This window comes from Oncorhynchus keta, chromosome 13 (genome assembly GCF_023373465.1).
Source record: "Oncorhynchus keta strain PuntledgeMale-10-30-2019 chromosome 13, Oket_V2, whole genome shotgun sequence".
NCBI lineage: Eukaryota > Metazoa > Chordata > Actinopteri > Salmoniformes > Salmonidae > Oncorhynchus > Oncorhynchus keta.
In genome coordinates, this window is record NC_068433.1 from 49468302 (window position 1) to 49493220 (window position 24919).

At 46.9% G+C, this 24919-nt stretch overlaps 1 protein-coding gene across 6 annotated transcripts in view; it reads right to left on the reverse strand.

Annotated features, from left to right (window-relative positions):
- LOC118392590 (membrane-associated guanylate kinase, WW and PDZ domain-containing protein 2-like) overlaps nucleotides 1-24919 on the reverse strand; it is a 123558-nt gene that overhangs the window by 82472 nt on the left and 16167 nt on the right. For all 6 annotated transcript variants that reach the window (XM_052460519.1, XM_052460520.1, XM_052460518.1 and 3 more), the window contains exons 2-5: nucleotides 17886-18005; nucleotides 13356-13571; nucleotides 8991-9222; nucleotides 7153-7232 (exon numbers count right to left, since the gene is read on the reverse strand). In XM_052460519.1, the coding sequence (XP_052316479.1) occupies nucleotides 7153-7232; nucleotides 8991-9222; nucleotides 13356-13571; nucleotides 17886-17934 (577 nt within the window). In that variant the 5' untranslated portion in view covers nucleotides 17935-18005. The remainder of the gene's footprint in view (nucleotides 1-7152; nucleotides 7233-8990; nucleotides 9223-13355; nucleotides 13572-17885; nucleotides 18006-24919) is intronic.

A 24919-nucleotide genomic window follows, 5' to 3' on the forward strand; every position in this document is an offset into this window, starting at 1 on the left:
AGCATGCTACGAACGTCCTGACTGGAGGAACGGGATTGGAGGTACCCAGATTAACATCTCGTAGCATGCTACGAACGTCCTGACTGGAGGAATGGGATTGGAGGTACCCAGATTAACATCTCGTAGCATGCTACGAACGTCCTGACTGGAGGAAGGGATTGGAGGTACCCAGATTAACATCTCGTAGCATGCTACGAACGTCCTGACTGGAGGAACGGGATTGGAGGTACCCAGATTAACATCTCGTAGCATGCTACGAACGTCCTGACTGGAGGAATGGGATTGGAGGTACCCAGATTAACATCTCGTAGCATGCTACGAACGTCCTGACTGGAGGAACGGGATTGGAGGTACCCAGATTAACATCTCGTAGCATGGAACGTCCTGACTGGAGGAACGGGATTGGAGGTACCCAGATGAACATCTCGTAGCATGGAACGTCCTGACTGGAGGAACGGGATTGGAGGTACCCAGATTAACATCTCGTAGCATGGAACGCACTGGAGGAACGGGATTGGAGGTACCCAGATTAACATCTCGTAGCATGCTACTGGAGGAGGAACGGGATTGGAGGTACCCAGATTAACATCTCGTAGCATGGAACGTCCTGACTGGAGGAACGGGATTGGAGGTACCCAGATGAACATCTCGTAGCATGGAACGTCCTGACTGGAGGAACGGGATTGGAGGTACCCAGATTAACATCTCGTAGCATGCTACGAACGTCCTGACTGGAGGAATGGGATTGGAGGTACCCAGATTAACATCTCGTAGCATGCTACGAAAGTCCTGACTGGAGGAACGGGATTGGAGGTACCCAGATTAACATCTCGTAGCATGCTACGAACGTCCTGACTGGAGGAACGGGATTGGAGGTACCCAGATTAACATCTCGTAGCATGCTACGAACGTCCTGACTGGAGGAATGGGATTGGAGGTACCCAGATTAACATCTCGTAGCATGCTACGAACGTCCTGACTGGAGGAATGGGATTGGAGGTACCCAGATTAACATCTCGTAGCATGCTACGAACGTCCTGACTGGAGGAACGGGATTGGAGGTACCCAGATTAACATCTCGTAGCATGCTACGAACGTCCTGACTGGAGGAATGGGATTGGAGTTACCCAGATTAACATCTCGTAGCATGCTACGAACGTCCTGACTGGAGGAATGGGATTGGAGGTACCCAGATTAACATCTCGTAGCATGCTACGAACGTCGTGACTGGAGGAACGGGATTGGAGGTACCCAGATTAACATCTCGTAGCATGGAACGTCCTGACTGGAGGAACCATCTGAGCATGGGAGGAATGGGATTGGAGGTACCCAGATTAGGAAGGAACGGGATTGGAGGTACCCAGATTAACATCTCGTAGCATGCTACGAACGTCCTGACTGGAGGAACGGGATTGGAGGTACCCAGATTAACATCTCGTAGCATGCTACGAACGTCCTGACTGGAGGAATGGGATTGGAGGTACCCAGATTAACATCTCGTAGCATGCTACGAACGTCCTGACTGGAGGAATGGGATTGGAGGTACCCAGATTAACATCTCGTAGCATGCTACGAACGTCCTGACTGGAGGAACGGGATTGGAGGTACCCAGATTAACATCTCGTAGCATGCTACGAACGTCCTGACTGGAGGAATGGGATTGGAGGTACCCAGATTAACATCTCGTAGCATGCTACGAACGTCCTGACTGGAGGAATGGGATTGGAGGTACCCAGATTAACATCTCGTAGCATGCTACGAACGTCGTGACTGGAGGAACGGGATTGGAGGTACCCAGATTAACATCTCGTAGCATGGAACGTCCTGACTGGAGGAACGGGATTGGAGGTACCCAGATTAACATCTCGTTGCATGCTACGAACGTCGTGACTGGAGGAACGGGATTGGAGGTACCCAGATTAACATCTCGTAGCATGGAACGTCCTGACTGGAGGAACGGGATTGGAGGTACCCAGATGAACATCTCGTAGCATGGAACGTCCTGACTGGAGGAACGGGATTGGAGGTACCCAGATTAACATCTCGTAGCATGGAACGTCCTGACTGGAGGAACGGGATTGGAGGTACCCAGATGAACATCTCGTAGCATGGAACTGGAGGAACGGGATTGGAGGTACCCTGATGAACTAGATCAGGGATGGGCAGTTTTGATAGGGGTGCGGCCACAAAAAATGTGAAGTCATCCATACTGCCCCCTCACACATATTGTGAGCAGAACATTTTAGTGGCCCCCCTTTTGACAGCGGAGATTTGTTTGTTTCTTTGTGTCAAAGAAAAGTGCAGTTCTACATATTTTGCCATGAAGCAGAGAGAAGATTTAGCAATTGTATAAGGATTTGTCATTTATGTTATTTCACCTTTATTTAACCAGGTAAACTAGTTGAGAACAAGTTCTCATTTACAACCGTGACCTGGCCAAGATAAAGCAAAGCAGTGTAACAGAAACAACAACACAGAGTTACACATGGAATAAACAAACGTACAAAAATCTACATTTCATGTAATTCTGCTCATTTTGACAGGAGGCAGAGGAAAATGAGCTGCTCTCAGTTTTTAAACTGACATCTGAGTGAGACTGACTAACAAAGTCAATAGCTTGCCTCTAAACTAACCAAGCAATCACATTTTTTTTGCTGACATTGACTGACAATCAGTGACTGACATAAGAGAAAAAGTGATCTGAGGGCTTCAAAAGGGAGGCTGCCAGTTGTCCATCCCTGAACTAGACCAAGATGGTTTCATGGGATTCATCTTCCTAAGACATTCTCTTTGTTTCCTCAGAATACTGGAGCCCTACTGTCTGTGTATATATGTGATTGTGAGAAACTGTGGCTGTGTGAGTAAGTGTTTATCAGACAGACATGATTGACTAAGCTGGGCTCAGCAAGAATGATTCACTCCACAAATGAGACCTTATCTTGAACCTGCTGACTGTCTATGTGTCGGATATGAGCTCCATTCTCCTCAGCCTGACTGTCTATGTGTCGGATATGAGCTCCATTCTCCTCAGCCTGACTGACTCTGTGTCTGATATGCGCTCCATTCTCCTCAGCCTGACTGTCTCTGTGTCTGATATGAGCTCCATTCTCCTCAGCCTGACTGTCTCTGTGTCTGATATGAGCTCCATTCTCCTCAGCCTGACTGTCTATGTGTCGGATATGAGCTCCATTCTCCTCAGCCTGACTGTCTATGTGTCTGATATGAGCTCCATTCCCATCAGTCTGACTGTCTCTGTGTCTGATATGAGCTCCATTCTCCTCAGCCTGACTGTCTCTGTGTCTGATATGAGCTCCATTCTCCTCAGCCTGACTGTCTATGTGTCTGATTTGAGCTCCATTCCCATCAGCCTGACTGTCTCTGTGTCTGATATGAGCTCCATTCTCCTCAGCCTGACTGTCTATGTGTCTGATATGAGCTCCATTCTCCTCAGCCTGACTGTCTCTGTGTCTGATATGAGCTCCATTCCCATCAGTCTGACTGTCTCTGTGTCTGATATGAGCTCCATTCTCCTCAGCCTGACTGTCTATGTGTCTGATATGAGCTCCATTCCCATCAGTCTGACTGTCTCTGTGTCTGATATGAGCTCCATTCTCCTCAGCCTGACTGTCTCTGTGTCTGATATGAGCTCCATTCTCCTCAGCCTGACTGTCTCTGTGTCTGATATGAGCTCCATTCTCCTCAGCCTGACTGTCTATGTGTCTGATATGAGCTCCATTCCCATCAGTCTGACTGTCTCTGTGTCTGATATGAGCTCCATTCTCCTCAGCCTGACTGTCTCTGTGTCTGATATGAGCTCCATTCTCCTCAGCCTGACTGTCTCTGTGTCTGATATGAGCTCCATTCTCCTCAGCCTGACTGTCTATGTGTCGGATATGAGCTCCATTCTCCTCAGCCTGACTGTCTATGTGTCTGATATGAGCTCCATTCCCATCAGTCTGACTGTCTCTGTGTCTGATATGAGCTCCATTCTCCTCAGCCTGACTGTCTCTGTGTCTGATATGAGCTCCATTCCCATCAGTCTGACTGTCTCTGTGTCTGATATGAGCTCCATTATCCTCAGCCTGACTGTCTCTGTGTCTGATATGAGCTCCATTCCCATCAGTCTGACTGTCTATGTGTCTGATATGAGCTCCATTCTCCTCAGCCTGACTGTCTATGTGTCGGATATGAGCTCCATTCTCCTCAGCCTGACTGTCTCTGTGTCTGATATGAGCTCCATTCCCATCAGTCTGACTGTCTCTGTGTCTGATATGAGCTCCATTCTCCTCAGCCTGACTGTCTATGTGTCGAATATGAGCTCCATTCTCCTCAGACTGACTGTCTCTGTGTCTGATATGAGCTCCATTCTCCTCAGCCTGACTGTCTATGTGTCTGATATGAGCTCCATTCCCATCTGCCTGACTGACTCTGTGTCTGATATGAGCTCCATTCTCCTCAGCCTGGCTGTCTCTGTGTCTGATATGAGCTCCATTCCCATCAGTCTGACTGTCTATGTGTCTGATATGAGCTCCATTCTCCTCAGCCTGACTGTCTATGTGTCGAATATGAGCTCCATTCTCCTCAGACTGACTGTCTCTGTGTCTGATATGAGCTCCATTCTCCTCAGCCTGACTGTCTATGTGTCTGATATGAGCTCCATTCCCATCTGCCTGACTGACTCTGTGTCTGATATGAGCTCCATTCTCCTCAGCCTGGCTGTCTCTGTGTCTGATATGAGCTCCATTCCCATCTGCCTGACTGACTCTGTGTCTGATATGAGCTCCATTCTCCTCAGTCTGACTGTCTCTGTGTCTGATATGAGCTCCATTCTCCTCAGCCTGACTGTCTCTGTGTCTGATATGAGCTCCATTCCCATCTGCCTGACTGACTCTGTGTCTGATATGAGCTCCATTCTCCTCAGCCTGACTGTCTATGTGTCGGATATGAGCTCCATTCTCCTCAGTCTGACTGTCTCTGTGTCTGATATGAGCTCCATTCCCATCTGCCTGACTGTCTCTGTGTCTGATATGAGCTCCGTTCCCCATCAGCCTGACTGTCTCTTGTGTCTGATATGTCCTCCATTCCCATCAGCCTGACTCTCTTTGTGTCTGATATGAGCTCCATTCTCCTCAGCCTGACTGTCTCTGAGTCTGATATGAGCTCCATTCTCCTCAGCCTGACTGTCTCTGTGTCTAATATGATTTCCATTCTCCTCAGCCTGACTCTCTCTGTGTCTGATATGAGCTCCATTCCCATCAGATGGCTGTCTCTTGTGATAGAGAGAGCTCCATTCTCCTCAGAGACTGTCTCTGTGTCTGATAGAGAGAGCCTGACTGTCTCAGTATCTGATAGAGCTCCATTCTCCTCCCAGCCTGACTGTCTCAGTGTCTGATAGAGCTCCATTCTCCTCAGCCTGACTGTCTCTGTGTCTGATAGAGCTCCATTCTCCTCAGCCTGACTGTCTCTGTGTCTGATATAGAGATTCTCCTCCAGCCTGACTGTCTCTGTGAAAGCCTGACTGTCTCAGTGTCTGAGAGTTCCATTCCCATCAGCCTGACTGTCTCAGTGTCTGATAGAGCTCCATTCTCCTCAGCCTGACTGTCTCTGTGTCTGATAGAGCTCCATTCTCCTCAGCCTGACTGTCTCTGTGTCTGATATGAGTTCCATTCCCATCAGCCTGACTGTCTCTGTGTCTGATATAGCTCCATTCTCCTCAGCCTGACTGTCTCTGTGTCTGATATGAGATTCTCCTCAGCCTGACTGTCTCTGTGTCTGATAGAGCTCCAGACCTGAGATGCTATATATATATCAGAGATACATCTCACCCAGATGAGGGAGAGATAGAGATAATGAGAGAGATAGAGCAGGGAGAGAGAAGGGGTGATAGGAGAAAGATGGAGGGTGAGACTGATGGGGAAGATGGAGCAGGAGATGGGACGAGATGGAGAGAATGAGACAGGGGAACAGTGATGAGTGTGAGAAAAAGTGAGGTAGAAGAAGAGAAAAAAACAAGAGTGAGAGAGAGAGGGAAGACAGAGTGGGAGACAGAGGGGAAGACATATAAGATAGAGGGAGATAGAGAGAGAGAGAGAGATAGAGAGAGAGAGATAGATAGATATATATAGAGAGAGAGAGATAAGAGATAGAGAGAGAGAGAGAGAGAGAGAGAGAGAGAGAGAGAGAGAGAGAGAGAGAGAGAGAGATAGAGAGATAGAGAGAGTGAGATATATATATATATATATATAGAGAGAGAGAGAGATAGAGAGAGAGAGTGGGAAGACAGAGTGGGAGACAGCTGGGGAAGAGAGTGGGAGACAGATGAGAGAGAGAGAGAGAGAGACAGATGAGAGAGAGAGAGAGACACACGAGAGAGAGAGAAAGAGAGAAAGACGAGAGAGATAGAGTGTGAGAGGGGCTTCAGGGTTGGAGAGATAGAGGATTCGGCTTCAGACTCCCGCGCTATCAATGCCGGAGATCACTCAAAAGCACATTGCTGAATGGAGAAAAATGAGAGCGAGATTTTTCAGGATGCAATAACATCCTATTCCTCACCTCATGGTCATAGGCTGTATCTCTTCTGCAATACTATATTACTGCATAGCGTCTTCTTTCCCCATCAGTCTCCTTACTCTTACTCTCTTAGTCAAACCATCTGAATGACACTCACTCTCCTTCCGCCCTGCTGCCTGTTTGTGCGTCAGTGTGTGTATGTGTGTGTTTGTGTCTGTGTGTGTAGTGTCCATTCTGTGGTGGTGCATAGCTCCCTACTCCCAGTGGGGGATAAAGAGGTCTCTGTTAACCACCCTACCCACTCCCCCAGTCCCTCTACAGGGGCTAAAAGTAGCACCATCTCCACACAGGTCAGGTAACAGAACACGGTTATAAAGACACTGTACACATCTACAAGTGTCAGACAAGGACCCCAAATAAACCACTGTCCTCAGTGACTGATGACCATTCATATATAATGGTATACGGCAACACCCATCCTTTCAGCTCTCGGATCAAAACACTGAAGATATTGCAAACCGCCATCAGACGATGAATAGATACTAATGATTTGGACCCAAAAAGGAATTCAAAGGTTTTACGGGAGAGAGAGTTGAGAGACTTTGAAAAGGGGAGAGAGAGCGAGAGAAGAGAGACACTTACCGTCCTCTTTGCATTCTTCTGGTGGCTTCGCCTTCTTCGCCAGCCGCGGGTCCAGCCACGACGTCGTCTTGGTGTTGTGGCTTGACGAGAGAGAAAAGGAGAGACAGTGACAGGAAGAGAGAGAGAGAGAGCCAGTGAGGGAGGAGATTCTCAATTCAGCATCATTTCAGATAAAAAGAGACGTTCCCCTGTGTGCCCACCCTCTAAACTAGCTGGCGAGAAGAAAAACCCCTTTAGGTTAACAAAATGGCAATCGATACTTTTAATTTGCACACTGTTTCTCATTAGTGCAGGGAAGGATGGAGGGATGGCGGGAGAAGGGGAGAGGTGTGAGTGATAGAGCTGAACAGCTGTGGGCTTGGCAGGATCAACACTGCGGGCTGTAAAACTGGACTGTGATCAGATGAGAGGCGGTGCCAAGGAAACTTCAATGGATCTCTTTATCACATCTGAGGACATAATGCCCTCCCTTGAAGACGATGACAGGACAAGTGGGGGAAGGGAGGGAGGGAAACGTGGCTACAGGAAAGCGGGACAAGCTGCCGAAAAAATGATCCCGAATCCACCTTTGGGAGGGGACACTGAGCACTACTTGAAAATCTCAGGTGATGAAATACCCCTTCCTCTCTCTCTCTCTCGTAACACTATCTCTTCACGCACCTCTCCCTTTCCTTCTCTCTCTCTCTCTCTCTCTCTCTCTCGTAATACTATCTCTTCACGCACCTCTCCCTTTCCTTCTCTCTCTCTCTCCCTCATTTTTCCTTTTGATTCTGCCTTTCAATCTCTTCCCACCCCTCTCTCTTTCCCACTTTCTCTTCCTCCTTCTCCCTCTCTTTCTATCTCTCCCTGTCTTCCCCTGTATCTCTCTCTCTCTCGCTCTCTCTGAGGATTCTGGATAAACAAATTGATGGAATCTGGAGACAAATCAAAGGGAGTCATCCCGTTGGCATCTGGTACCGCCTTGGCACCGCATCATTTACTTTTCCCAAACTGTACAGCTACAAATTCAGCGGCTAAACGCGTTAGCACACAACATTCCAGATTGATTCATCTAGATGTAGGAACACTCAGGGCCTGGGTGGACGAGACATACAGAGACCTAGTCTAGTCTGCAGTGGGTGGAATTAACAGTCTGCCTCTGTGGAGGAGAGGATACACGAGAAGTATGTGACTGGCTGACTGACTGGCTGACCGGCTGACCGACTGGCTAACTGGCTGGCAGACAACTACATTAAAACTAACCCTGCTGGATGTTTTCTCTGCTACTCTATTATACGACACAATGAAAGGCAATCCTCTGGGAATCGGTTGATGTTTCTGTCACATAAATTCGAACGATTGTTAATTTCCTAAAGGATTCTGTAATAACCTGCCTATTGACTGATGGACACACACAGACAGGCACATACACACTCACACAGTCAGAAGACGTTTAAATATTAATCAAATGTAAGAGAAAGACAACTTACCTCTACAATTATATTGTAGCAGTAAAAATCTAACAGGTCCAATGAAGATCTGTTGTAAAATAGCTCCAATACAGCTGGCCACACGGAACAATAGAATTCATTACCGTGGGAGTGAGTGTTCTTGTGTTGTGTGTGTGTGTGTGTGTGTGTGTGTGTGTGTGTGTGTGTGTGTGCGCGTGTGAAAGCTGCTTAAAATACTTGGGCAACTTTTACCTTCTATTCTCCCTGGTGAAACATTGCATGGACAAGAACGTCTAAATCTCATGACAACAACAGTCAACTATTTGGCTGCTGTTGGCTGTATGTGTGTGTGTGTGTGTGTGTGCATTGGGATAATTTGACGCCGTTCTCTTCAGCGCAGACACTTACTCAATAAAGTACACCTCTCCCTTCTCTGTGTAGGCCATCTCCCAGTTCTCTGGCAGGGGGCCAAGCTCACTCTCATTCTCATCTGGCTTGGGGGGCGACTTGGCTAGCTCGCCCCCCTCCTCCTGGGGGACCTCGTTGTTAGGGGTGGTGGGGGTCTCGGTGGGGGGACAGGTCTGGGTGGGGACGTCCCCCGAGGAGACATCTGTACTCTTGTCTTCATGTTCACTGGACTCTGAGAAGGAGAAGTGAATGACAGGTGAGTCAGAGCTGACATTACTACTGGAGGAACAGGGGAGGGAAGAGAGGAGGAGGGAAGAGGAGAGGGGAGAGAGGAGGAGGGATGGGGAGTGTTGAGAGGGGAGGAGGGAAGGGGAGAGTTGAGAGGGGAGGAGGGAAAGGTAGAAGTGAGAGAGGAGGAGGGAAGGGTAGAGGGGAGAGGGGAGGGGGGAAGAGGAGAGGGGAGAGATGAGGAGTGAAGGGGAGAGGGGAGGGGAGGAGGGAAGGGTAGAGGGGAGGGAGAGGGAGAGTGAAGGGGAGAGGGGAGGAGAGAAGGGGAGAGTTGAGGAGGGAAGGGCAGAGGGGAGAGGGAGAGCAGAGGAGGGAAGGTGAGAAGGGAGAGAGGAGGAGGGAAGGGGAGAGTTGAGAGGGGAGGAGGGAAAGGGGAGGGGAGAGGAGGGAAGGGTAGAGGGGAGGGAGGAGGAGGGTAAGGTAGAAGGGAGAGAGGAGGGGGGAGCGGGGAGAGGAGGCAGCGTGATTGAGTGCCAAGGAAAAAGAGATGGAATGAGATAAAAAGAAAGATAGAGAGGATTTAAAATAGGGAGAGGGTGGCAATTACACACAGACAGAAATAGAGAGATAGACAGACAGATAAAGAGAGCGAGCAAGAGAGAGTAAGGATACCGAGCAGAGAGAGATGGAGAGTGATTGAAAGAGAGAGGGAAATAGACAGAGAGAGCAGAGTGAGGGAGGTGGCAGGCTGAGGGGATTGAGAGAAAGTGGAGCTGATGATGTGTCCTAGTTTGAGTTGTGGCGCTTGGTTGGGCCGTCCCAGAGGACAGCCACAGCAGCAGGCAGAGGTAGGGAGGGAGAGCTCATCTATGGAGCTATCTGCTCACATCATACTGCCTGCTCTATCGATCTCTCTCTCTCTCTCTCCCTTTCCCCCAACCTGTATATGCACTGTCCATACACTCAGTAACAGAAAACTACAGTGCAGCTCTAGGCTGAATACTCAACATCGAATCTTTCCCAGCTTTGTTCACATAGCCCAATGAATAGCAGAGTTACTGTGAGAAAGTACAGCAAGATGAAACTACTCCAGTCCTGTAGCTCAAGTGCATTTATATGAGTTACCTGACCAGATCATTAGACTACTCCAGTCCTGTAGCTCAAGTGCATTTATATGAGTTACCTGACCAAATCATTAGACTACCCCAGTCCTATAGGTCAACGGCATTTATATGAGTTACCTGACCAGATCATTAGACTACCCCAGTCCTATAGGTCAACGGCATTTATATGAGTTACCTGACCAGATCATTAGACTACCCCAGTCCTATAGGTCAACGGCATTTATATGAGTTACCTGACCAGATCATTAGACTACCCCAGTCCTGTAGCTCAAGTGCATTTATATGAGTTACCTGACCAGATCATTAGACTACCCCAGTCCTGTAGCTCAAGTGCATTTATATGAGTTACCTGACCAGATCATTAGACTACCCCAGTCCTATAGGTCAACGGCATTTATATGAGTTACCTGACCAGATCATTAGACTACCCCAGTCCTATAGGTCAACGGCATTTATATGAGTTACCTGACCAGATCATTAGACTACCCCAGTCCTGTAGCTCAGGTGCATTTATATGAGTTACCTGACCAGATCATTAGACTACCCCAGTCCTATAGGTCAACGGCATTTATATGAGTTACCTGACCAGATCATTAGACTACCCCAGTCCTGTAGCTCAAGTGCATTTATATGAGTTACCTGACCAGATCATTAGACTACCCCAGTCCTATAGGTCAACGGCATTTATATGAGTTACCTGACCAGATCATTAGACTACCCCAGTCCTATAGGTCAACGGCATTTATATGAGTTACCTGACCAGATCATTAGACTACCCCAGTCCTATAGGTCAACGGCATTTATATGAGTTACCTGACCAGATCATTAGACTACCCCAGTCCTATAGGTCAACGGCATTTATATGAGTTACCTGACCAGATCATTAGACTACTCCAGTCCTATAGGTCAACGGCATTTACAGTGCCTTGCAAAAGTATTGACGTTTTTGTATTTTGGTGTATTACAATCTGTAATTTAAATAGATTTTTATTTGGATTTCATGTAATGGACATACACAAAATAGTCCAAATAGTCCAACTGAAAAGTTGTATTCCCCCCTTTCCTCTGAAGCCCCTAATTAAGACCTGGTTCAACCAATTACCTTCAGAAGTCACATAATTAGTTAAATAAAGTCCACCTGTGTGCATTCTAAGTGTCACATGATCTGTCACATGATCTTAGTATATATACACCTATTCTGAAAGGCCCCAGAGTCTGGGGGTACCACCAAGCAAGCAGCACCATGAAGACCAAGGAGCTCTCCAAACAAGTCAGGGACAAAGTTGTGGAGAAGTACAGATCAGTGTTGGGTTATAAAAAAATATCAGAAACTTTGAACATCCCACGAGCGCCGTTAAATCCATTATAATTTTTTTTAAAGAATATGGCACCACAACAAACCTGCCAAGAGAGGGCCGCCCACCAAAGCTCATGGACCAGGCAAGGAGGGCATTAATCAGAGAGGCAAACAAAGAGACCAAATATAACCCTGAAGGAGCTGCAAAGTATCTGTCCATAGGACCACTTTAAGCCGTACACTTCACAGAGCTGGGCTTTACGGAATAGTGGCCAGAAAAAAAGCCATTGCTTAAAGAAAAAAATAAGCAAACACATTTGCTGTTTGCCAAAAGGCATGTGGGAGACTCCCCAAACATACGGAAGAAGGTACTCTGGTCAGATTAGACAAACTTTGCTTTTTGGCCATCAAGGAAAACGCTATCCTGGCGCAAACCCAACACCGCTCATCACCGCGAGAACACCATGTTTTTCATCGGCAGGGACTGGGAAACTGGTCAGAATTGAAGGAATGACGGATGGCGCTAAATACAGGGACATTCTTGAGGGAAATCTGTTTCAGTCTTCCAGAAATTTGAGATTGGGACGGAGGTTCACCTTCCAGCAGGACAATGACCCTAAGCATACTGCTAAAGCAACACTCAAGTGGATTAAGGGGAAACATTTAAATGTCTTGGAATGGCCTAGTCAAAGCTCAGACCTCAATCCAATTGAGAATCTGTGGTATGACTTAAAGATTGCTCTACACCAGCAGAACCCATCCAACTTAAAGGAGCTGGAGCAGTTTTGCCTTTAAGAATGGGCAAAAATCCCAGTGGCTAGATGTGCCAAGCTTATAGAGACATATTTTAACTGCAGTTTGTGTAATGCAACAGAATAGGAACAATGCCAAGGGGGTTGAATACTTTCGCAAGCCACTGTATATGGCTTACCTGACCAAAACATACAGTATAATGAATAGGTTGATCAATAATAATGGATTGCATATATAATGTAAAGCCATTTTCGAAAGGTCTCAAAAGGTTTTACTAAATAACTACCGTAACAGTGTCATTTATTTTTACATTAAGAAATGTCAAGTCAAAATGAATGATACTATTTTGTTTCATGGCTTACATAGGGTTTCTCCGTTTTTATATTAAGTTAGACAGCCAGCATCTTTCCTCCAAGTTGAGAGTAATGACTGTGATGTGGCTTGCATTGATCCAGTAAATCTGCTTAGTGGAACTCCACGCTTGATTTGATCACAGCCTCCAGGCGACGTTTCTCTGTGTCAGTGCGGGGAGGGTGGAATCTAGCCTCTGGCAATGTGACGTAGACTAAGTGTACTGTGATCTGATCTAATGACTGGGAGATGGGATGAGATGGGATACAGTGTAAAGCTGTTGTCTCTGAACACTATCAGTTCTGCTACATAGGATGCTTGCGGGATGTACTCATGCTATTTACAGGCACTAGAACTCTCCAGTTTTTCATTTAGACTATATATGATGATGATGTTGATGAACTGAGCTCCCTGGGAAGAGCTCCCTGTAGGCAGATATTGTATGGGCCTGACTGAGAGCCGGTTGCTATGATGTAACCTAGACGATAGACTGCTGCTATGTTGTCTGATCAGATCCCAGGGATCGGTGCTATCTCATTTTGGCTGTGAACTTGTTGTCATGACGAGGATCTGTTGTTGCACATCAACACTATGTCTGCGTTGGAACCTAACCTGGGGTGATGCCATTGCCGTTGCCATTGACAACGGGCCTCTCCTCTTCCTCATCCTCGGGTGGCTCGATGCCGGCCTTCTCCATGTTGCTGACCGACTTGTTCCGTTTCCTCTTCCCCTTGGAGCTGGGTCGTGCGCCCGGCAGGAGCTGATCTGTTACATTTAGCAGCAGAGGACTGGGCTCGCACGGGGGCTTGGGGGTACCGTAATAGTTCTCTAGAGAAGGAAGGAAAGAATACTTCACATTAATGATCATTTTATATACTTAGTCAGTTACACACACATCATGTTATACTTAGGTGCTGTTGGGTGAGGTTAAAGAATCAAAATGGCCAATGTGACAGACTGATGGTAACTGTCTCTCCATGAGACAGTGTTAGCCCCATGAGACTGTGTTAGTCCCCCATGAGACTGTGTTAGCCCCCATGAGAATGTGCTCTCCACTGGGATTCTCTGCGTCTAACACTATTACAGGTGCTGAGTCACTGGCTTACTGGTGCTCTTCCATGTGGGTGTATCACTTGAGTGGGTTGAGTCACGGCGGAGATCTTTGTGGGCTATACTCGGCCTTGTCTCAGGATGGTAAGTTGGCGGTTGAAGATATCCCTCCAGTGGTGTGGGGGCTATGCTTTGGCAAAGTGGGTGGGGTTATATCCTGCCTGTTTGGCCCTGTCCGGGGGTATCATCGGATGGGGCCACAGTGTCTCCTGACCCCTCCTGTCTCAGCCAGGAGGTTTATATCCAGTATTTATATCCAGTATTTATATGTATTTCTTTGTGGAAGAGCTTCTTCATATCTCCCATCTCTCTCTCTCTCTCTCTCTCTCTCTCTCTCTCTCTCTCTCTCTCTCTCTCTCTCTCTCTCTCTCTCTCTCTCTCTCTCTCTCTCTCTCTCTCTCTCTCTCTCTCTCTCTCTCTCTCTCTCTCTCTCTCTCTCTCTCTCTCTCTCTCTCTCTCTCTCTCTCTCTCTCTCTCTCTCTCTCTCTCTCTCTCTCTCTCTCTCTCTCTCTCTCTCTCTCTCTCTCTCTCTCTCTCTCTCTCTCTCCTCTCTCTGGTAATGCCTCAGGCCTACCTGGCATGATGACTCCTTGCTGTCCCCAGTTCACCTGGCCATGCTGCTGCTCCAACTGTTCTGCCTGCGGCTATGGAGCCCTGACCTGTTCACCGGACGTGCTACCTGTCCCAGACCTGCTGTTTTCAACTCTCTAGAGACAGCAGGAGCGGTAGAGATACTCTTAATGATCGGCTATGAAAAGCCGACTGACATTTAATCCTGAGGTGCTGCACCCTCGACAACTACTGTGATTATTATTATTTGACCATGCTGGTCATTTATGAACATTTGAACATCTTGGCCATGTTCTGTTATAATCTCCACCCGGCACAGCCAGAAGAGGACTGAAAAGGACAGAAAAGATTTGCTTGGATGTTTTTCTCCCCTTGTTTCAAGTTAATATTCAAGCGCCAAAGTAGGGATCACAGTAGACACACAGGCACAAACGGAACATTAAATTAAACTGTCTATTTAAAGGGAAATATATTGTAAAATGAAATACCGAAAGAGAGTGAGAAGGTCGTGCGGGAAGATGATGTCATTATTACATAACCCAATAGGACCAGGAGCAGGAAGTGGAAGATCAGTTGACATCCTGGGAGTTAAAGTTCAAATAGTTCTTAAAAGTTCACGTAAGTTTCAAGGCACGTCAAAGGGGAGGTACTCAAACACAGTCACACACTCCACAACACATATACCTACAAACACACCCACCCACATGACTTCATATTGGTAACTAAAGCCTGACACTGTCTGGCCCACACCCCAGGCATTTTCACTAACATCACTGTTAGCCCTTTTGTGTCTGCTGGCACATCAGTGTTATCCACCAATCAATCAATCACTAAACCATGCACAGATTCCTAGTGATTGAGGAGTGTGTGCGTGTGTTGTAAATAAATAAAGAAGAAGCCTGTCTCTCTCTGGGCTCTGGCCTCTGTGTGGTCTCCCCGTCTGTCTCCCCATGGCGGAGTCTCCAGGTCCCAGCATGCAGAGCGTTTCTGGGTTCGTTCTGAACGTGCTCCCCTGGGCTCCTCCTCGCTGATGCTTTCACACATCGCCCACTCTGATCCTCCAGCCCCTGAGTCTGCTAGCAGAAGACTGCTAAGATCTCCTCCACACACACAGGCATGCACACATGCAAAAATCCCTTGCTACAGCTTTAGCCCAGAGATACCTGGCAAAGTCCTGAGACAGCGGATGTCCTTGTTAAGCTGATGTGAGATCTGATGAAGTGTTTGAGCTCTACTCTCTGTAAACAAGGTGTGAAATGGACTGGGGGAGATATGATGTTGCCACGGCAAAGGAACCTAGTTTCCTCGAGAGCAGGCTTCAAGGCACTGCCTCTCCAATGGAGATTAGGTTCTGTAGCTAGAGAGGGTTTCTATGAGAGTGAGATTATCCTGCACCTTTCAGTGGTGCTTCAGTACTTCTGGAGGAGAACCCAGACACCCAAAGATATTTTGAAAATCCAATGAGATTATTCTAATCCTGTGGATTAAGTATTAAAATGATGAACCCCAACAACACGTATGCTGCAGACAGTTGTAGGACCATGGAGAAAATAGTAGCTGGAAAGTCCTATGTCAGTTTGTATCTCAGATATTTGCTGTGGTTACAAAAAGGCCCTGTGATTTTTGTTCGCATTTCTGAGGACACCGTGAGTGACTCAAATTAAAATGAGAGAACATCGCTGTAAAAAAAGCTAATCGAACGGAAAGGCTTAAAACCACAGACTATTTTACCCTGCTGCTGCCTAAAATCTAAAAGCAATTTCAGTCAGACTTTCCAGGAAATCAAATCTAAAATGCACAAAAACAGCATGCCGCATTCTTCAAACATTCCTAGACAAACTGAAGACAACCTCCAGTAGTATGCTACAATGCTAAATGAGTTGCATACCTTACTATTAGCTAAATGAAAGCCAAGAGACACACTGACCCATCCCCTGACCTTCCCAAGCAAGGCTTTTGTAATGATGAAAATCCAACACTGTGGATAACATTAACCTGGCAGTGTAGGACCTGACAGCCAGATTGTATCAGCTTGAGATTACTTTTCTCTGCCTTCCTCACACAAAAGAAAACAGTGATCTCTCCATCTCTTTAAGGACTTTATTGGCATGGGAAGCATATGTTTACATTGCCAAAGCAGGGAAAATAGATAGAGGTCCCGGGGTTAAAGTACAAAAGGGAAAATAAATAAACATTAATATGGGTTGTATTTACAATGGTGTTTGTTCTTCACTGGTTTCCCTTTTCTTGTGGCAACAGGTCACACATCTTGCTGCTGTGATGGCACACTGGTATTTCACCCAATAGATATGGGAGTTTATCAAAATTGGGTTTGCTTTTCCAGTTCTTTGTGGGTCTGTGTAATCTGAGGGAAATATGTCTCTAATATGGTCATACATTTGGCAGGTCAGTTTCCACCTCATTTTGTGGGCAGTGAGCACATAGCCTGTCTTCTCTTGAGAGGCAGGTCTGCCTACGGCGGCCTTTCTCAATAGCAAGGCTATGCTCACTGAGTCTGTACATAGTCAAAGCTTTCCTTAATTTTGGGTCAGTCAGTGGTCAGATATACTGCCACTGTTTACTCTGTGTTTAGGGCCAAATAGCTAGTTCTAGTTTGTTCTGTTTTTTTGTTAGTTCTTTCCAATTATGTCAAGTAATTATATTTTTGTTTTCTCATGATTTTGTTTCTGTCCTGGGGCTCTGAGGGGTCTGTTTGTGTTTGTGAACTGTGTTTGTGAACTGTGTGTCTCTCTCTCTGCATCTCTCCTTCTCTAATTGAGCATTACATATTAAAAAGGTAAATGATGGTGGCACAGCGGTGCAGCCACCGAGAAGAGAAGAAGGGTTCTCTCTACGGAAGACGACATCCTTGGAAAAGTGATACGCGGCCTCAATCGGAGAGAGAATCTAACATCGCTCCTGGCAACCAACCGTTAAATTGACCATCTGCAATTTATTTTTCTGTCATGACAGGCGCGAGGCTGAGCGGGAGGGCTCAGCGAGGGAACAGACATGGAGTTAATGCATTATCTGTCTGTGTGGTGGAGTCCCCTGTATCTGACAGAGTGGGGAGCCAGTAGTTTAGTACACCCAGCACAGAGCCACACAGACCAGGGCAAATGGAGAGAAACTGGAGTGAGTTGTGTTTATTCTGGAGCCATTAGGGCTCAGAGAAGAGCCAGCATGGAGGAGATAGCGGAGTGGAGAGGTGTAGAGCTGTTGTGGGGTGTGTGTGCGAGAGTGTGTTTTCTCCACTCTGATTAAAACAGCTTTTCTGTAATCTATGTTATGATGTCACAGTGATGTGTGCGAGCTGTCTAAATGCACACAACTCATTCTACTCTGTCAGAGAGTGGAAGGATGGTGGATAAACAAGCAGCTACATAATACAATTATTCCAACAAGCAATTGAACAAAATCAGGAAAGGACCCCCTTTTCAAAAGTGAAAAGCTTGCTTTTACCTTCATAAGTTCCGCTCTCTAGTAAGGCTCCACTTTTCTCCAATTCCATAAACCGATCAACAGTCACAAAGTTGTAGTCCACCCCCGGGACCTCTCCTTCCTTGGGCTGCCTGGTTGTGCCTATCAGAGAGGAGAGGGGAGGAGCACAGTTACACAGTTACAATCAGGGAACTTACTAAGAAACTGTGTACACCTGCATACAGGAGAGAGGCAGGGTAAGCATTATGGCCCTTACTGTAAACTGTGTGTATCATAGAAATAGAATGAAAGAATTGTAATTCTATGGTGTGTACATCATGACAGCACATTAAAGGGCTGGGCTACAATCACCTATCCGGAACCATTTTACTGCCGATGCGGAGCCCCACCGGGCCTTCACGACTGGACTACCAACATTATCTGTCCGAGGGAGTTATCCAACTGACCCCTCCGTCGCGACGTTACCTGAACGCCCATCTGCGGCCCGCTAATCATTAGCTGTCTTATCGGTTGCTATCTGAATAGGTCTATCGGACAATTTTTCTTGGGTCACTACAACTATATCTATTTTGCCAATTGGATCCCCTCTACCACACGGAACCCCACTAATCTACCAACGGAAACGCACGAGGTGGCTAAAAACAGACATCCATCCTATGCTAGCTTGCTACCGATGACCCGGATAGCTGTCTGATTCGCGGTTACCCCAACCAACCTCACTACTGACTGGACCCTTATGATCACTCGACTAAACATGCCTCTCCTTAATGTCAATATGCCTTGTCCATTGCTGTTCTGGTTAGTGTTTATTGGCTTATTTCACTGTAGAGCCTCTAGCCCTGCTCATTATACCTTATCCAACTTTTCAGTTCTACCACCCACACATGCGATGAAATCACCTGGTTTCAATGATGAAACAAATGCATTGTTTCTAGAGACAATATCTCTCCCATCATCACTCAATACCTAGGTTTACCTCCACTGTATTCACATCCTACCATACCTTTGTCTGTACATTATACCTTGAAGCTATTTTATCACCCCAAGAGACCTCCTTTTACTCTCTGTTCCAGACGTTCTAGATGACCAATTCTCATAGCTTTTATCCGTACCCTTATCCTACTCCTCCTCTGTTCCTCTGGTGATGTAGAGGTGAATCCAGACCCTGCAGTGCCTAGCTCCACTCCTATTCCCCAGGCGCTCTCTTTTGATGACTTCTGTAACCGTAATAGCCTTGGTTTCATGCATGTTAACATTAGAAGCCTCCTCCCTAAGTTGTTGTATTCACTGCCTTAGCACACTCTGCCAACCCGGATGTTCTAACCGTGTCTGAATCCTGGCTTAGGAAGACCACCAAAAATTCTGAAATCTCCATCGCTAACTACAATATTTTCAGACAAGATAGAACGGCCAAAGGGGGCGGTGTTGCAATCCACTGCAAAGATAGCCTGCAAGAGTTCTGTCCTACTATCCAGGTCTGTACCCAAACAATTTGAACTTCTACTTTTAAAATCCACCTCTCTAAAAACAAGTCTCTAACCGTTGCTGCCTGCTATAGACCACCCTCTGCCCTTAGCTGTGCTCTGGACACCAAATGTGAACTGATTGCCCCCCATCTATCTTCAGAGCTCGTGCTGCTAGGCGACATAAATTGGAACATGCTTAACACTCAAGCCATTTTACAATCTAAGCTTGATGCCCTCAATCTCACACAAATTATCAATGAACCTACCAGGTACCACCTCAAAGCCATAAACACGGGCACCCTCATAGATATCATCCGCACCAGCTTGCCCTCTAAATAAACCTCTGCTGTTTTCAACCAAGATCTCAGCGATCACTGCCTCATTGCCTGCATCCGTAATGGGTCAGCGGTCAAACGACCTCCACTCATCACTGTCAAACGCTCCCTGAAACACTTCAGCGAGCAGGCCTTTCTAATCGACCTGGCCGGGGTATCCTGGAAGGATATTGATCTCATCCCGTCAGTAGAGGATGCCTGGTTATTTTTTTAAATGCCTTCCTAACCATCTTAAATAAGCATGCCCCATTCAAGAAATTTAGAACCAGGAACAGATGTAGCCCTTGGTTCTCTCCAGACCTGACTGCTCTTAACCAACACAAAAACATCCTATGGCGTTCTGCATGAGCATCAAACAGCCCCCGTGATATGCAACTTTTCAGGGAAGCTAGAAACACATATACACAGGCAATTAGAAAAGCCAAGGCTCGCTTTTTCAAGCAGAAATTTGCTTCCTGCAACACAAACTCAAAAAAGTTCTGGGACACTAAGGTCCATGGAGAATAAGAACACCTCCTCCCAGCTGCCCACTGCACTGAGGATAGGAAACACTGTCACCACCGATAAATCCATTATAATTGAGAATTTCAATAAGCATTTTTCTACTGATGTTCTGAAAGAGCTGCAAAATCTGGACCCCTACAAATCAGCTGGGCTAGACAATATGGACTCTTTCTTTCTAAAATTATCTAACGAAATTGTCGCAACCCCTATTACTAGCCTGTTCAACCTCTCTTTCGTGTCGTCTGAGATTCCCAAAGATTGTAACGCAGCTGCGGTCATCCCCCTCTTCAAAGGGGGGGGGGCACTCTTGACCCATACTGTATACAGACCTATATATATTCTACCCTTTCTAAGGCCTTCGAAAGCCAAGTCAACAAACAGATTACCGACCATTTCGAATTCCACCATACCTTCTCCGCTATGCAATCTGGTTTCAGAGCTGGTCATGGGTGCAGCTCAGCCACACTCAAGGTCCTAAACGATATCTTAACTGCCATTGACAAGAAACAATACTGTGCAGCCATATTCATTGACCTGACCAAGGCTTTCGACTCTGTCAATCACCACATCCTCATCAGCAGACTCGATAGCCTTGGTTTCTCAAATGATTGCCTCGCCTGGTTCACCAACTACTTCTCTGATTGAGTTCAGTGTCAAATCGGAGGGTCTGTTGTCCGGGCCTCTGGCAGTTTCTATGGGGGTGCCACAGGGTTCAATTCTTGGACCGACTCTCCTCTCTGTATACATCAATGATGTCGCTCTTGCTGCTGGTGAGTCTCTGATCCACCTCTATGCAGACGACACCATTCTGTATACTTCTGGCCCTTCCTTGGACACTGTGTTAACAACGAGCTTCAATGCCATACAACTCTCCTTCCGTGGCCTCCAACTGCTCTTAAATACAAGTAAAACTAAATGCATGCTTTTCAACCGATCGCTGCCTGCACCTGCCTTCCCGTCCAACATCACTACTCTGGACGGTTCTGACTTAGTATATGTGGACAACTACAAGTACCTAGGTGTCTGGTAAGACTGTAAAGTCTCCTTCCAGACTCACATCAAACATCTCCAATCCGAAATGAAATCTAAAATTGGCTTCCTATTTCGCAACAAAGCATCCTTCACTCATGCTGCCAAACATACCCTTGTAAAATTGACCATCCTACCGACCCTCGACTTCGGGCAATGTCATTTACAAAATAGCCTCCAATACCCTACTCAACAAATTGGATGCAGTCTATCACAGTGCCATCCGCTTTGTCACCAAAGCCCCATATACTACCCACCACTGCGACCTGTATGCTCTCGTTGGCTGGCCTCGCTTCATACTCGTCGCCAAACCCACTGGCTCTATGTCATCTACAAGACCCTGCTAGGTAAAGTCCCCCCTTATCTCAGCTTGCTGATCACCATAGTAGCACCCAACTGTAGCACGCGCTCCAGCAGGTATATCTCTCTGGTCACCCACAAAACCAATTCTTCCTTTGTCCGCCTCTCCTTCCAGTTCTCTGCTGCCAATAACTGGAACGAACTACAAAAATCTCTGAAACTGGAGACTCATATATCTCCCTCACTAGCTTTAAGCACCAGCTGTCAGAGCAGCTCACAGATTACTGCACCTGTACATAGCTCATCTATAATTTAGCCCAAACAACTACCTCTCCCCCTACTGTATTTATTTATTTATTTTGCTCCTTTGCATCCCATTATTTCTCTCTACTTTGCACATGCTTCCACTGCAAATCTACCATTCCAGTGTTTTACTTGCTATATTGTATTTACTTCGCCACCATGGCCTTTTTTTGGCCTTTACCTCCCTTATCTCACCTCACTTGCTCACATTGTATATAGACTTATTTTTCTACTGTATTATTTACTGTTTTACTCCATGTGTAACTCTGTGTTGTTGTATGTGTCGAACTGCTTTGCTTTATCTTGGCCAGGTCGCAATTGTAAATGAGAACCTGTTCTCAACTTGCCTACCTGGTTAAATAAAGGTGAAATAAATAAAATAAAATAAAGGGATACTTTGGGATTTTGGTTAATGAGTCAGATGCTCATTAGCCATTTTCATGTAGATGTGTCCATTATGAAGGAAGTTAGTGGTAGTTTTGCGAGCCAATGCTAGTTAGCTAATAAAACTCCCTTTAACGTCCTTCATACGGGACACAGAGACATACAAATGGAATGAAGTAGATAAAGGGCTTCATTGCCAAAATTCCGAAGTATCCGTTTGAAATCCTACTTTGAAAACCTCAGCATCTCATAAAGAATCAGAACAGAACGGCCGATTAAGGACAAGCTGACCCTGAATCAGTTATATTCATGTATTCTGAGCGGGTTGCACATTTGAATTCAACTGAATACTTAAGCGCTGTCCTTTGGGATGATGAGCGATGAGTCCTTCACTAGGTAACGTTACAGGAAGGTTTCAGCTGAGTGATGCAACTCCAACAAAGAGGAGAGAAATATGTTCAATCTGCATGCAGAGTGTCAACACTTCTCAAAGACGGTAGACACAGAGCCTCTACACAACCTCACAGGGCAGCTGTCTACATGTTATCGCGAGTGAGACGAGAATGCTAGCCTGCTAAGTTCTAACAGTGCCACCCTTTTAATCATGTTAGCATTAGCATAAGTGGCTAGTTCTCGACACATTTGCCAGTCGATTAAGAGCATTGGGCCAGTAACCGAAAGGTCGCTGGTCAGAATCTCAGAGCTAGGGCCTCCCGAGTGGCGCAGTGGTCTAAGGCACTGCATCACAGTGCTGGCTGTTCCACTAGAAATTCTGGGTTCGAGTCCAGGCTCTGTCACAGCTGGCAGCGACCGGGAGACCCATGGAACTGCACACAATTGGCCCAGCGCCGTCTGGGTTAGGGGAGGGTTTGGCTGGCAGGGATGTCCCATCGTGCACTAGCGACTCCTGTGGCGGGCCGGGCGCAGTGCACGCTGACACGGTCGCCAGGTGCACAGTGTTTCCTCCGACACATTGGTACGGCTGGCTTCCGGGTTAAGTGGGCATTGTGTCAAGAAGCAGTACGGCTTGGTAGGGTCGTGTTTCGGAGGACGCACAGCTCTTACCCTTCAAGTCCATACGTTGACTGTTTCAAGACTGTAACTACCAATTGGATACCACAAATTGTATTTGTATAAGCAAGGCTCAAGGGCATAATTGCTCCTGTAAGTCACTCTGGATAAGAGAGTCTGCTAAATGATCCAAAAATCCCCAAATGTAAATCACATGTTTTACAAACTCTCTCTCCTAAGCATAGTGCATGTTTGAAAGACAGCTGCAATTTCCAGTCAGTGTTGTGTTGTGGAGGATAGGATGCTAAAGGTATATCAAGGTATAAATTAGTTCATAAACGCTCCTGCTAGTGCAGTGTGCTAATTAGCCTGTTCGAGCACCAGAGGTTAGGCTAATTGATGCTGGCTGTGATAGCTCCAAGGTACTCCATCCCTGAGGTGTTAACCAGCTTATTCTCATATCCGTGCTAACACTGCTGTAAAAGCCTGGCCTATGGCAGCACTTGGTGCTGGAGGAGCCTGGCATATGGCAGCCTTTGGTGCTGGATGAGCCTAAGGCAGCCTTTGGTGCTGGAAGAACCTGGCCTATGGCAGCCGTTGATACTTTAGAGTCTGGCATATGACAGACTTTGGTGCTGGTTGAGCCTAATGCAGCCTTTGGTGCTGGAAGAATCTGGCCTATGGCAGCCTTTGATACTGTAGAGTCTGGCATATGGCAGCCTTTGATACTGTAGAGTCTGGCCTATGGCAGCCTTTGGTGCTGGAAGAGCCTGGCCTATGGCCGCTTTTGATACTGTAGAGCCTGGCCTATGGCAGCCTTTAGTGCTGGAAGAGCCTGGCCTATGGCAGCCTTTGGTGCTGGAAGAGCCTGGCCTATGGCAGCTTTTGGTGCTGGAAGAGCCTGGCCTATGGCAGCCTTTGGTGCTGGAAGAGCCTGGCCTATGGCAGCTTTTGGTGCTGGAAGAGACTGGCCTATGGCAGCCTTTGGTGCTGGAAGAGCCTGGCCTATGGCCGCTTTGATACTGTAGAGCCTGGTCTATGGCAGCCTTTGGTGCTGGAAGAGCATGGCCTATGGCCGCTTTTGATACTGTAGAGTCTGGCCTATGGCAGCCTTTGGTGCTGGAAGATCCTGGCCTATGGCCGCTTTTGATACTGTAGAGCCTGGCCTATGGCAGCCTTTGGTGCTGGAAGAGCCTGGCCTATGGCCACTTTTGGTGCTGGAAGAGCCTGACCTATGGCAGCCTTTGGTGCTGGAAGAGCCTGGCCTATGGCAGCCTTTGGTGCTGGAAGATCCTGGCCTATGGCCGCTTTTGATACTGTAGAGCCTGGCCTATGGCAGCCTTTGGTGCTGGAAGAGCCTGGCCTATGGCCGCTTTTGATACTGTAGAGTCGGGCATATGGCAGCCTTTGGTGCTGGAAGAGCCTGGCCTATGGCCGTTTTTGATACTGTAGAGACTGACCTATGGCAGCCTTTGGGTCTGTTCGATACATGTGGCATCAGACTGGCCCCAAAAGGCAGATTGAATTCCTGCTTCACTCAATACCAGTTCCATTAACACATTCCTCAAAAATGCCTAGATTCCGACAGGCTAGAACTGCACCGCGAGGCTAGCGAGGGTAAGTGAGTGTGTCTGTTGAGTAAGACAGTTCATATGTCTGCGACACCATGTCACAAGATGATGCAGCCATGTGTGCCAACTTAGTCTGGTGCCACAAGCTCTTA